At 44.8% G+C, this 13655-nt stretch overlaps 2 protein-coding genes and 1 long non-coding RNA gene across 11 annotated transcripts in view; 1 reads left to right on the plus strand and 2 right to left on the minus strand.

Moving 5' to 3' along the window:
- Window positions 1-65, minus strand: part of LOC147023328 (uncharacterized) — a 34020-nt gene extending 33955 nt beyond the window's left edge. The window contains exon 1 of the long non-coding RNA XR_015060141.1: window positions 1-65. This exon is cut by the window's left edge and continues 86 nt beyond it. This is a non-coding gene — a long non-coding RNA (uncharacterized LOC147023328).
- Window positions 1-2497, plus strand: part of LOC147023327 (T-box transcription factor TBX20-like) — a 66912-nt gene extending 64415 nt beyond the window's left edge. For 3 of the 5 annotated variants that reach the window (XM_085888601.1, XM_085888602.1, XM_085888603.1), the window contains one exon: window positions 727-2497. In XM_085888601.1, coding sequence (XP_085744727.1) covers window positions 727-1088 — 362 coding nt within the window. In that variant the 3' untranslated portion in view covers window positions 1089-2497. The remainder of the gene's footprint in view (window positions 1-726) is intronic. The other 2 variants (XM_085888605.1, XM_085888606.1) reach the window with 1 other exon arrangement.
- Window positions 1704-13655, minus strand: part of HERPUD2 (HERPUD family member 2) — a 112857-nt gene continuing 100905 nt past the window's right edge. For 4 of the 5 annotated variants that reach the window (XM_085888609.1, XM_085888610.1, XM_085888608.1 and 1 more), the window contains one exon: window positions 1704-3049. In XM_085888609.1, the coding sequence (XP_085744735.1) occupies window positions 2888-3049 (162 nt within the window). In that variant the 3' untranslated portion in view covers window positions 1704-2887. Of the gene's footprint in view, window positions 3050-13387; window positions 13410-13655 lie in introns of all 5 variants that reach the window. The other variant, XM_085888611.1, reaches the window with a different exon arrangement.

Genomic DNA, 13655 nt, shown 5'->3' on the forward strand with positions numbered 1-13655 from the left:
GAGGGACAGCACACATTGATGAATCTCCCTGCATGCAAAACACCAGGATGACAGTTTCTAACTGGTCAAGATGTCAACGCACAATAGACAGGTCAAAGGCGAGTGCACATACCCTGAAACTGTCCCTCCATCCCTATATATGCAACTGTTTTACTAACCTAATATAATGCAGCATATTCATACACGTATGGCCATTGTTTTGATAGGGATGTGAAGCCACCGATCCTCCGTGCATTTCGGTTGCTAAAAATAATCGGTATCTTTCAAAACGGAGCACACCACCACGCAATAGTGTTTCATTCACAGGTTAAAATCCCTGTCTGCAGTCGAATGTCAAATGCAAGATAAGCAAGTTATTTGTCAAGGAATTTTGATGTTATAGGGCATTTGTTAGGAAATAGATCACTTTTGAGTGTTGATTTGTGTCACATTAATCATTTTCTGGAGTTCATGACTAAAGGCGCATGCATTAGCATTTCCCCTGTTCATCGAGGAAGAACATCAACCTTTCCCGTTTGATGTTACCCCTCATTCTTTGAAGTGCTTTTAGCAATATTTTTCCTTTATTACTTAAAAACATGTTGTGCACCCTGAGAAAGGCAAACCTACCAGTGTTTTATGGAGATGTAAGGACTTGATGCACAATGAAGATTTAAAATTATGCAACTTTTAATGAAGTGACGATATCAAACTGTCATCTCGTAATTTAAATTTTCATTTCAACAGCTTCTGCTTTCAGCTCTGCCTCGAGCCTGCCGATGGGAGTTTGGCTTGCCAGCAGCACCGCCTTTCCAGGAACCTTCCAACGGACGGGCCTTCCCTCGCAAAACCGAGCAGGGTCTACAGAGCCGCCCCGCGGCGGTTCTTACGTCGGCCGGGTTCCTACGCCAGGGGCTCCAACACTATCCGGGGCCTTTGCGCCGCTCAGCGTGGCCGTAACGCCGGGTCAGAGCGGCCCAGCAGCAGGACCGGCCTTGTCAGATTTCCACCTACAGCGCTACCATCATTACTTCCAGCAAGGCCCCTATGCAGCAGCCCTGCACGGTTTGCGGCAACACCCGACTGCCGTCATGACGCACTTCGTGTAGTGCTGCATTCTTGGAGATGGAGTATCATCATTAAAGTGTCTTCATTTTAAAAAGATGAAAATCACTGAGGCTTTCAAACCTTTTGGCTTTCTCCAAACCATGTAACTACTAAAAATAGGTAAAACCTTTGCCTTACATTTATTTAAAATGCTTTACATTGGATACATCAAAGTTGAAGATCTGCAGAACGTGCGTGACAGCAACGCCGACCGGAGCTCGAGCACCCATTGTAGATCGAGAATGTACATTACACCGTTCAACTACCAATTCGACCAATCACATTGGAAAAGTAGCCTCATAAACAGCATCGTATAAGTACACTGCATATAGTATATAACGTACTGCAAAGATGTGCAATATAATTTATTGTGATGCTGTGTACTGCAAAATAAGTGGTTTTGTTGGTGGGGGAAAAAAAGCAATAGGCCTTATGCATGTACTTGTTGTTGCTGTCACATTTGGTGCATTGAGAATACAATTATAAATGTGTGTGTGGGTGTGTTCTATGTTTTTACATCACCTCGATGTACATACAACTCTAAAAATGCCTCGTCACCTATAACTGTCATAAACAATTATTTAGACCCTAATTTAAAAGACCGTTCAACACATACAAGCAGTGGAATTCTTTTAATGTTCTTTTCCCTAAATTTCAGGAGCATCTTTAAGCACTGCTATAAACAAGAAACGTTTCTTGCAAAAAAAAAATAAAGAATAAGAAACACTTCATTTAACTCATCCGGGGCCGAAATTGTTTCCGACACACAAATGTGGGCCGCGTTGTCAACGGCACATGGCATGTTCCTTTTAACACTTTCAAAGTTGGTGAACCTTCTGCCAGCCGATGTAGCAAGACATTCGAAAAGTGTAATAATAATAAAAAAAAGCAACACTGGCAATCAATGCACAAGAAGGTCTTATAAAAAGAAAAAGATGCCTCAAACATTCCAGAAACGTGATGTGATGACATCTTTGAACAAAATAACAAATTGCACAAGATTTGGGGACCAAATGGGAAGGTGTGAGGATTTCTACATTTGGAGGAGGAGGGTGGGAGGTGGTCGGGTGTCGGGAAACACCGGCACCACCACCATCACATACTTATGTTAAACTTTTAGGAGGTAAAACCAATGAGAGAAATAGAAGAATAAAAGGCTATATTATTGTCATATGTACATCAGCAAAGTAAGAAATGTTATTACCACTTGCTGTTATCGAGATATATATATATATATACACAAGCTATTAATGCATATACAGTATTCCCCCTCCCAACTCAAAAACCTTCAGGTGCAAACCATGACGACAACTAGTAACTGCCAATAGTTAAGAAAAGAAAAAAAAGGGACATGCTTTGCACATTGCAATGAGTACTACGACAGCTTCTGAAAATGTGGGGGGGGGGGAGGGACAAATCAGACGTGACGATGAAATATAAAGGTGAGGAATAAAATGTTAGAAGCAGCTTTGCATGTAATGTACAATAAAGATGAAATTTTACTGAAAAATAAGAGGTCCATTCATGTTCAAGGCACAAGATGATATCAAACACAATACAAGTCCAAATGTCACTCTGCAGATGCGGAATATTAAGCTCAAAAAAGGGTTGCCTACTTACGAAAGAGCTTTGTATCGACTGGCTTGTGCTCATTCATACTACCCAGAGTGCCGGGGACTGGCAAGGCCTTAAAATGGTAGCTCGAAATGTCCCAGCATTTCTTTAGGACACAGGGATCGGAAAATGAGGGTTCTTCCAAAAATCTGGTCAAGTGATGGTACAAACAAAATGTGCAGAAAGTTCAGTTGTGAAGCTGAGCCGGGCCTTCGGGCACAAGGGACGTGAAGAAAGTCATGACACAGGTCCACGCAGAGGTAAAGAAACCTGGATCGTCACCCTCAGAATCAGAGTCGTCATCACCGCTGTCTGTGTCTCCTTCCACACCATCATCCATAAGCTGCTCCTGCAAGATATTGTACATTCACGTCAAAACATACTCATTCTCAAGTCATAAAACAGCGTGGTTAGTAAAGTGAGATTTTTATCAGTCCTATCTTGCTGGACATATGATCATCATTGATGGATTTGATCAAGTCCTGCTTCTTCTTTCTTAACAGCCACAATCATTTCCACATTCTTGTGGGGTTGGCCGGGGTGGGGGGGACTTTTTTCCCCCCCAAGTCTTTCACGAATCGGCTAGCCAGGCCTGACATTTGACCAAGTAGTCAGGACAGGAATATGTAATATGTGCATGCTACTGGCGATAGCTCGCCTACTCTTTGCAAAAGACACCATGGAATCTTTTTACGTCTACCAATTAATGCCTGCAGATGAGACGCTAATTAACGCTTCTCAGAGGGACAGTACACATATTGATGAATCGCCCTGTCTGGGAAACACCAGGATGAAAGTTTATAGCTGGACCAAGATTCAAACCATCAGTGTGTTTGCTTGTTTGTAGGCAGAAAAATGATGAGGGCAGCTACAATCACCATATTAGCAACAGAGCTTCAAACTGTAAATGTCTCAGACGAGTTCATATTTGAACTCACAAGGAATAATATATTGTTGCGGTATTCGCGCCCGCCGGCGTGCTGACGGCCACGTAACTCGAATCGCGGCACGTCGCCCACCGGACGGACAATCCAGTCGTGACCCTCTCGGACTAATGCCGGGAACCAGTCACGGGTGGACCTTTCGGTCTCACCGCGATCGAGCCAATCAGCCCCCGCGTGGGATAGGGTTGCTCGCCAAATTCGACCTACCTAAGTACCCACGCGGAGGGTAGACCGGGCGATCGCACCTCGCCGCAGGTCGACTTCGGACACGGGCCACTTAAGCGACCCGTTCCGTACTATCAGAATAACCGAGCGGTGTTATCGTCGACCTCGACGGTTCGATTAATTATCGGGCGTATTCAGCCCACTACCAACCCTTTACGTGAAGCAAGATGGGGATTCAATAGAGGAAAAGACGAAGCGAAGCGGGAAACAGTTCAACACAAAGCACATTTATTCGCGGCACACGGGAGCACACATATACAATTCCACCAAATGCACACAGAAAAGACACAATGTAATTTACACAAAAAGCAAATGTAAAAGCGAAAACACAATGCAGAGCTAATACCGACTACCGAGCACACGGCAACACTTATACAATTCTACTTCACAGACGGCGCCGACAACACATACCCAAAACCAAGGAAAAGAATACCCTCAAGGATGAGGCGGGCCTGAGGCCGAGACCGGGTCGCGCCTACCCGTCTGGTGATGAGACGCGGAGCGGCGATGGCGCCTCAACTCCGCGGGCCTCGCGGACAGTGTCTGGTAGGAGGTGGGAAAGGGGCCCCCTTGGTCGCACTATCTCAGCGCGGGGGGAAACAGGAGGGGGTTGCTGATGCTCGGGGTATAGAGGATTTTTATTATCCCGCGACGAGCGTCTCCACCTCGGCCAGGTCGCGCTGTCGGCCTCCCTGGGGTGCAGCTCCCGACGCGAGCACCCCCTCGTCTGGTGTCGCTGCCTTTCCACAGCTCCGTCCCCTCCGTTCCGACTCCAACGCACACGACGACCAGCTCCTTCTTGCCAACTCCACCGCCCGCGAAGTCTTGACTCTCTGTTTCCGACTCTCCTACTCTCCTACTCTCCGCCTCTGGACTCCCTGGACTGACGAACACGGTCCTTTTATCAGCCCCGTAGCTTCGCCCTCTCATCTTTGACCCCCTCCCTTCGACCTTTCACCTCGCTCCCCATTGGCCCGAGAAAAAGTGGGCGTGAAGGCTTTTGATCCATAAATTTGCATATATCGATCGCCCTGGGGCGGGCCACCCGCCCCTCGCTCACCGATTGGACGGCAAAAAGTGGGCGTGTGTCGTTTTTGATCCGTTTTTGAAGCACAAAATCCGTGATTTTGTACACGCTGTTCGGCGCGCGCCCTGCACGAGTCCAACACCGGTACCCACAGCGGGGCAAGAACGGTGGCGATGCGACGGTTGCGAGGTGTGACGGGAAGGTCGTGGCGGTTGTGGTGAAGCGGCGTTGTGGTTGGTGGTTGATGTTGTGGTTGTGGTGGTAATCATGGCGGTTGGTCCAAAATAAAGATAGCAAAAGAAAAACGGCTATCCTGAAGAGTCGCAGCATGCATAAATGACATGTATTCCCACTAGACAACGGGTTTGGGCCTAACTACACATGTACTTACCGAGATACCTCACCTAAGGGACCTGAATGGTAGTTTGCGAATTTGGTAACCACAACAATATAATGAAATTTAGTACCGGACTATATTTACTATGCTGAATCTATAGGACGGCACATGACGATGTGATAATGAAATCCGTGTGCCAAATTTGGCGATTCCAGCTGCTCATACTGTCAAGTTAGTTGGCAAAACAAACGCACAGACGCATTGATCACAAAACTAAGGTGTGAACAGAGACAGAAAGCACATTGAAAGAGCAAGGAGGCACAAATAGTTCAAGAGATTCCAGTTGAGAAGAAGAAGTGACTTTCACAGGTCAGGTTATCTTTATCAGCCATGATGAAGGAGCCAAGACATCAAACACTAACGAGGGATAGAAAGGCAAAACTAGAAGCTAGAGTAACTGAGACGACTGGAGAGCAAAGAGTGAGAGTTGAAAAATAAAAAAATAAAAAAAAAACCAAGCGTACACAAATATTAATGTACACCCAAAGCATACCCCAAGCATGTACAGGACCTATAGAATGTCTACACCCCCTTTCAAAATTTTCTCGTTTTGTTGCCTTATTGCCTGGAATTAAACTGCATTAAATCAGACATTTTCCACCTTAATTTACAGATCATAACCCACAACTTTCAAGTGAAAAACAAATTCTACAAATTTCTGAAAATTAATTACAAAACTACAATATCTTGGTTGGCTAAGTGTCCACCCCCCTTAAAGAGCAATTTTGAATTAGCTCAGGTGTAACCAATCACATTCAAAATCATACACCAAGGTAATTGGCCTACACCTGTGTTAAATTGTCGTGATTCTGATCGTTTCTGAATAAAATCAGCTGTTCCTGTAGGTTTCCTCTGCTAGGTAGTGCATTTCACAGCAAAGACAACGATGACAACCAAGGAGCTTTCAAAAGACCTCCGGGATAAAGTTGTGTAAAGGTACAGATTAGGGAATGGGTATAAAAATATTTCAAAGGCCTTGAATTAACTTGGAACAGAGTCAAGACAATTACATTAAGAAGTGGAAGGCATATGGTACCACCAAGATCCTGCTAAGATCAGGCTGTCCTTTCAAACTGGATCACCATTCAAGGAGGTGACTCATTAGAGAGGCCACCAAGAGGCCAATGGCAACTTTGAAAGAGCCACATGACTATGGCAAAGACTTGTCACTGTGTGCATGTGACAATATCCGAAGCACTTCACAAGTCTGGCCTGCACGGTAGGGTAGCAAGAAGGAAGCCATTACTCATAAAATACCCCCGAGCGGGAGTGCCGGTCATCTCTGCCAGAGGTCGAAAGTAACTCTGTGCCAGACTGGAATAGGGGCAGTTCATAAAGTACGTACGCTCTACTTCCGGGTTTCAAAACCACCCACCCCCCTCTGTATGCAGGCTAGTAACCACCCACCCACCCCCATATGCGTCTCATATCACATCACAATACTTGAAGATTACAACGAACTGTAGATTATCTCAAATGCATCAGTAATTATTAACTACGGTAATACAGTAATATGGAACAATTATTGACGTCCACGGATTCAACATCACATCCAAAATGTTCCTGTGAACGGGGATATTTTTCCCCCTCGCGATGACAGGCTCACATTCATCTTCTGAAACGCTTTCATGTAGTCCGACACCACTTTCATAAAGTATGTATGCAGCCGTCGTACCACCCACCCACCCCTGTACGCAGCCCGTACGCGGGCTTTAAGCCACCTACCTCCCTCATACATCGCGAATCGCTTGCAAAGCCAGCAGTTCCTTATGAACTGATGTTTGTATTCATGACAATGCAGTCCCGAGCGGTGTAATTTACCTTTTTCTTTTAATATCACAGCACGTCATTTATGAAAATAAAAGTACAAATTGACATTCAAGACAATGTTAATGTCATAAATGAAAGTAAGTGTGCATACAAACTTGTGTTCCATTGTTTTAGTTAAATCTGACAAAAGGTTCAAATGTAATATTTGTCTCGGAGAGTTCCGGTTCTTAATTTAATACTTTTATTTTTGCATGTACTTTATGAACGGCCCATACGGGGAATCAGAGTGAAGTTTGAAGGGCTATAAAATCGGAACGAGAGCAAATTTCAAAAAAAATGGCTCGTGTTGTTCTCGATAATAGTCCATAGTATCTGAATCACTAATAACATTCGATCTCTCTTGATAAATGAGGGAGGAGATACGATTTGAAAGACGATTTTCGCAACTTTGACAGCCTCGTGACGTTGACCTCGACCTTAGAGGACCTTGAAAGTTGTATCGTTGTGCATGTCTCATCGACCTCTATCCATTCCACTATTGGTTATTTGTCTCCACTCGGTTTGATTGTGGATGGACGTACGGACGGACGGACAGACTTCGAGACTTATTATTAGGTCATCTCTACTGAGATGATAGAGATGACCTAAAAAGCCCACCTTGAGTCCCATTTGATTTATGCAAAAAAGCACTTCGGATATTCTGAAATCATGTGGCAAAAAGTTTTTTCGTCTGACAAAACCAATATGGAGATTTTTAGCCTAAATGTAAACTGTTATGTTTGGCAAAAATCCAACACAGCGCATCACCCAAAGAACACCATCCCGACTGTGAAGTATGGTGGTGGCAGCATCATGGTGTGAGGATGTTTCTCATCAGCAGAGACTGGGACACTTGTCAGGATAGAAGGGAAAATGGATGGATCAAAATACAGAAAAATCCTAGAGGAAAACCTGCTGCACTCTGTAAGAAAGCTGAAAATTGGACGGCAGTTCACCTTTCAGCATGATGACGACCCAAAGCACACAGCCAAAGCTACACTTTAGTGGATAAGGAACAAAAAGATAAATGTCCTTGAGTAGCCCAGTCAGAGTCCCGACCTAAATCCAATCGAAAATCTGTGGCATGACTTGAAGATTGTTGTCGATCAACACTCCCCACCCAACTTGACTGATCTTGAACAGTTTTGTACAGAAGAATGGGAAAACATTACCCAATCAACATATGCAAAGTTGGTAGAGACATATCCCAACAGACTCACAGCTATAATTGCTGTCAAATTAACTCAGAGGGATTGCTGTCAAAAAAGCTATTCTAGTTTTGTATTTTTAATTAATTTTCTGAAATTTGCAGAATTTGTTTTTCACTTGGAAGTTGTGGTTATGATGTGTAAATAAAAGTGGAAAAAGTCTGATTTGATGCAATTTAATTCCAGGCAATAAGGCAACAAAACGAGAAAATTTTGATTGAAAGGGGATGTAGACGTTTTATAGACACTTCATATTTCTTCATCTTTGAGGCGATGGTTGGTTCTCTCCATGGATTTCCACTGACTTTCTCAAATATAAGTTTCTGGTTGTTGTTTGTCACGTTTTGACTTTATTTTGTTGCCTCCATGTTTACTGTTTTACTAGTTCAGTTTTGTTTCATAACTTGTGCTATTTGGTGAGTTTTCGTCAGTCTTGTCATATCGGGTTTCCCTGAGGCCTATCCGTATTCCCGTCTCTGTGCACGATCGTGTTTATTTGTATTTTCTCCTTGTTACCATCAGTTTTTATTTTCTTCACTTTTCCCTCCACCCTCCTTCTATCCCTCCCAACTATATCCTCTGTTTGATGTCTTAAAATATAAAAAAACTACAACAAAAAAACACTTTTCCCTTCTCACATTATACCCCACGTAACCACGTGACTTCCTGTATACCAACTCTTCTTCCTTCTCTTCCTTCTCCCCTGCCAATCCTACTCTGATCGTGAAGCTGGTCACCACACACCTTCATAGCCTTTTCTTCAAACTTTTCCGTTACTCTTCCCCCCTCTTCCCAAATCTTTAAAAAGTTTTTTTTTTAAAACTGTCTCTTACTGAATTGGTTTTCATCAAGTTCCCCTCTCCGCCCGGTTCTTCTTCATTGACCTTTCTTTCATCCCGTGTAAAAATTCCATCCATTACAATGCTTCCTTTTTCCACCCTGTCAATTCTTCTGCACTCCATCCATCTTCCAATGTATTTTAAAAAATCTCTGATCTACAATTTTTTTAAATCCCATTTTGCAACACTTGTTCGTCTTCCATAATTAATCGTTTTTTTTGTTTTTTCCCCCAACTTCAGTGCAAATTCATCCCACCTCCTTCAATCTACCTCCTCCTAAATCGTTCCATGTTATACCCCCTCCTTACTCCTCCCATCTTGCCCCCCAACCGAGCATCTCTCCACTGTCATCTGCCTTACTAACAGTTCCCCCTGTAGTGTCCCAAACTGCATGGTTTTCAAATGTCTCTCATTCAGCACACTCCTCAATATCTCGAACACGCACCCTGCTTCCTCTCATCAGATCTCCCCCTCAAATCTTGTTCCTTCCCCTCGCCCGCTCCCACCTCTACCATAGCCATTCCACTCACTACCCAGTCTCATCCTCCTCGTCCTCCTCTCCCTACCCCTCCCTTCTCCCCCATGACCGTGCATGCTCTTCGTCTCCCCAAACTCTCAAAGCTTCCCTCTCTCGCCCCTCCCTCTCAAATCAGGCGCCTCCTCCCTCTTCAAAGCAAACTTCACTCTCTTCCTCCCCATCCCCAAGCTTCCCCCTCACCCTTCTCAAAAGCTCCACCACACACCTTTCTCCCTCATTTCTCCCCCCACACATTCTCCCTCAATTTTCCCTTCTCACCCTTCTTCCCAAAATGTCACCCCTCCCCTTCAATCCCCCCCACTCCTCCTCCTCAAAGCTGCCCTCCTCTTCCCACCCCCTAAATTTGTTCCTCCCCCCACCCGTTTCCATCTCCACAATGCCTTCACCCAGTCTCATCCTCCCCCAACCCTTCCTTTTCCCCCATTCCCCATGCCGTGCCTGCTCTAATATTCTCCCTCTCCCTCAAAGCTTCCCTCGCAAATCAACCACCTCCTCCCTCTTAAAAGCAAACTTCTCTCTCTTCCCCTCCAAGCTTCCCCTTCACCTTTCTCAAAAGCTCCCTCCATCCACACCTTATTACTTCCACTGGTACCCATCCCTTCACTACCCTTGCCCTTTGTCCTCCTCCCCATCCGACCCGACCCTCAATCTGTCATCAACTCTCACTACCTCCACCTCTCCTCGCTCACACTACCCTGCACCCAAAGCTTCCTCTCCTCCCTTTTCCTGAACAGTGTGGACTTCAAACATCCAGAGCGTTCGCTCTAGCCTGACTGATCTCTCCATCCAGGTTGCCACTGACAAACCACACATAATCTGCTTAAAATAAATTTTCCTCCTTTAAGACATCTCTGACTCCTTTGTTTTTCTTCCTGGTTCCTCCCTGCCCCCCCCCCCCACCAGTATGATATACCTGATCTTCTTCCTGGTGGGAAGTTGCTCTCTATCAAAAGCTCTACTCCTCACTCTCCATGCACTGCCTTCACTCCTCCACGCCCCAGGAATACCTCTGGCTATGGCTTCAACTCCGCTCCCACCTCTTGCTTATCTGTGTGTTATACTGTCCACCAAAACATATTTATCATCTCGAGTCTGAACTCTCAAACCTATGTCCCATCTCCAAATCCTGGTGGCATCAAGTTAAGTCAGTTTCTGGTGTATGTTCCCCCTCCATCCCTTCCTTTACCTCAAATGGCTGCACAGCTGACACTGGATGCAAAAAGGCTGAGTGCTTAAACTTTGTGTTTGCTTCTAAATATCACGTCAAAAATCCATCGCTTTCTGTGCCCACATTACCCAGTCGCTCCCAGCTGTTCCTGGACCCGTGTGTCCTTTTCTCCTGACAACGTGGAGAGCTGTCAAACCTCGACTCAGATTCTGCAATCGGTTCAGATGGCATCAGCCCTCATGTCCTAAAAACATGCTCTGCTGCTCTTGCTCACCCTCTCTCTGTTCTATTCACCCTCTCATTTGCTCAAGGTCATCTGTCATCTGCTTGGAAATCAGCAAACTTAACCACTCCACATAAAAAGGAGAAAAAACGGATCCCTGCAACTACAGACCAATGAGTCTGCTCCCAATCATCAGCAAGGTCATGGAATCCATAATTGCTCTTGACATAAAATCCTTCCTCTTTTCCAATGGCTTGATTTCTGACCATCAATTTGGATTCAGACTAGGTCACTCAACACCGAACATGCTGCTTCTGCTTTCCCAACAATGGATGGAGGTCCTAAATGCGAAACTTGAGATCAGAGCCATCTCCCTCGACATATCGGAAGCTTTCGATATGGTCTGGCATCCCACACTGCTCACCAAATTCTCCTCCGATGGTATCCAAGGCAATCTCCACTCATGGCTCACAGACTTCCTCTTCTGTCCCAGTCAACGCGTAGCTCTTAATGGAATTCTCTCATCCCCTCTTCCTGTCCAGGCTGGAGTTCCTCAAGGCAATGTTCTTGACCCTGTGCTTTTTCTGGTTTTCATCAATGATCTCTCCGACTGTGGAAAATCTTCTTTATCACTTTTCTGATGACTCCACCCTCTGCTGTACCATCTCTCATCCCTCTGATCGGCAGGCAGCAGCCTCTTCACTCTCTGTAGACCTGGATAAAATCACAAGCTGGTCAAACACTTGGAATATGTCTTTCAATCCTGACAAATCTCACACCCTCACCATGTCTCTCTGAAAGGTCCATATGGAACCCACCTCCCCCCCCCTCAATATAATTTCTCAACAATCCCCTTGAAGAAGTCCTATAATTCAAGCTTTTGGGCCTCATTATCTGCCACTATCTTTCCTGGGAAAGCCACATGTCAAAGCTGGCCTCCAAAGCCAGTCACCGACTGGGCATCCTACGTCATGCAAAATCCTTCCTTGGCACACTTGAGCTTCGAACCACTTGCAAAGCTTTCATCCGCAGTCGGATGGAGTACTGCTCCCCCCTCTGGGGAGGTACTCCTGCCTCACACCTAGCTCAACTTCACGCTGTGGAAACCAAGGCTTTTAGGATCATTGGTATCTCCCGCAATGAAGCTGAGTCTTTGGGTCTCTCACTCTCACCGGAGGCAGGTCAGTGGTCTGTCTTCTACAGTCTCCTCTCTGGCCTTGCCCCCTCTGCTCTGTGATCTGTCTCCTCTATATTTCCTCAGAGTGCTCACGGTCCGCCAAACACCCCCTTCTGCCGAGACTGTCAAAATCAAGAATCACTACTCACCTTCACTCTTTCATTCCTCTTTTTCCCCACCTCTGGAACAAACTCCCACATTCTCTTCAATCCCAATCCTCCTTCCAGGTCTTCAAAACAGTTGTTCACCACCATCTCATATCTTCCCCCATCCAGAATCTTGATCTTTACTAACCCCCCCCCCGTCCCCCCCGTTAATCCACCTCCTTCAAATTTACCGTTTTCCTTCCTGAAAGTCCCTGTATAGTACAATCTTGTTTACCTCGTGTACCCTGCCCAATCCCTCTCCCTTCCACAGATCTCCTATTGTCTGTTCCCCACCATTTGTGTTTCCCTCTCCCACCCCTCGTTATACGTTTCTGCGTATTAGCTCTTTACATGAGCCTCGACATGGTATACAAAAAAAACCGATGTAAAGTTTGAGGAAAAGCGCCCAAGCAGTTTTCAATCTTGAAGTCAGCGGCCATTTATCGTATCATCAAACATTAATATGCAAAACAACAAATTATAATACTGCATCGGAAACTAGAACTACAAGTCAAAACATGAGAATAAATAGAATGGAAAAACATTTGCAATCTCCACATGGTTGGAACATGCATGTGAGAGACTTGGTTCACTTCTAAAAAATTTGGTATAGTACATCAATTCACAAAACAACCATGTGACTTCTTTGAGGAGAAACAACACCACAAGTCAGCTCCTCCCCCAAGTACATTCTCGTTAAAACAAATGATTCATATCTGTCTACTTCAAACTATGCAAACATAAATCAGCACTATTGCCATTTTCTTTGTGTGGTTGTTCTACTTTGAAGCAAAAAGTTTGGATGAAGATATCAAGATACATTATATTTAGATGAAGATACATGGAAATAATGGAATTTTTTTGATCTTATGGGTTCTAAGAATGAGTGGAGATTGTGAAGGATAAATTAGACAGTAAGCATTGGGGAGAACAGCAATGTCAGGATTTACAAGGATCTGGAAAGACAAAGATGTGACAAAACAAACAAAGAGGAGGCTTGGGAATGTTCTGGTATGTCCAGTTGCAATGGATGGATGCGAGTCGTGGACCATGAAAAAGAAAGAAAGGAAGAAGATTGACAGTTTTGAAATGTGGTGTTGGAAACTAATGTTAAAAATTCCATGGACTGCAAGAAGAACAAGAACGGCCCTTGGTAGAGCGTATACCTCAACCAGAATGAACAATTTACGTTTTGTATCCCACTGCTAGGCCAGATCTGCATCCAGACCTGAACCAAAATGAATCAATTGGTTC

This window comes from Eptatretus burgeri, chromosome 7 (genome assembly GCF_056783735.1).
Source record: "Eptatretus burgeri isolate ZD-2024b chromosome 7, Ebu_testis_v1, whole genome shotgun sequence".
Lineage (NCBI taxonomy): Eukaryota > Metazoa > Chordata > Myxini > Myxiniformes > Myxinidae > Eptatretus > Eptatretus burgeri.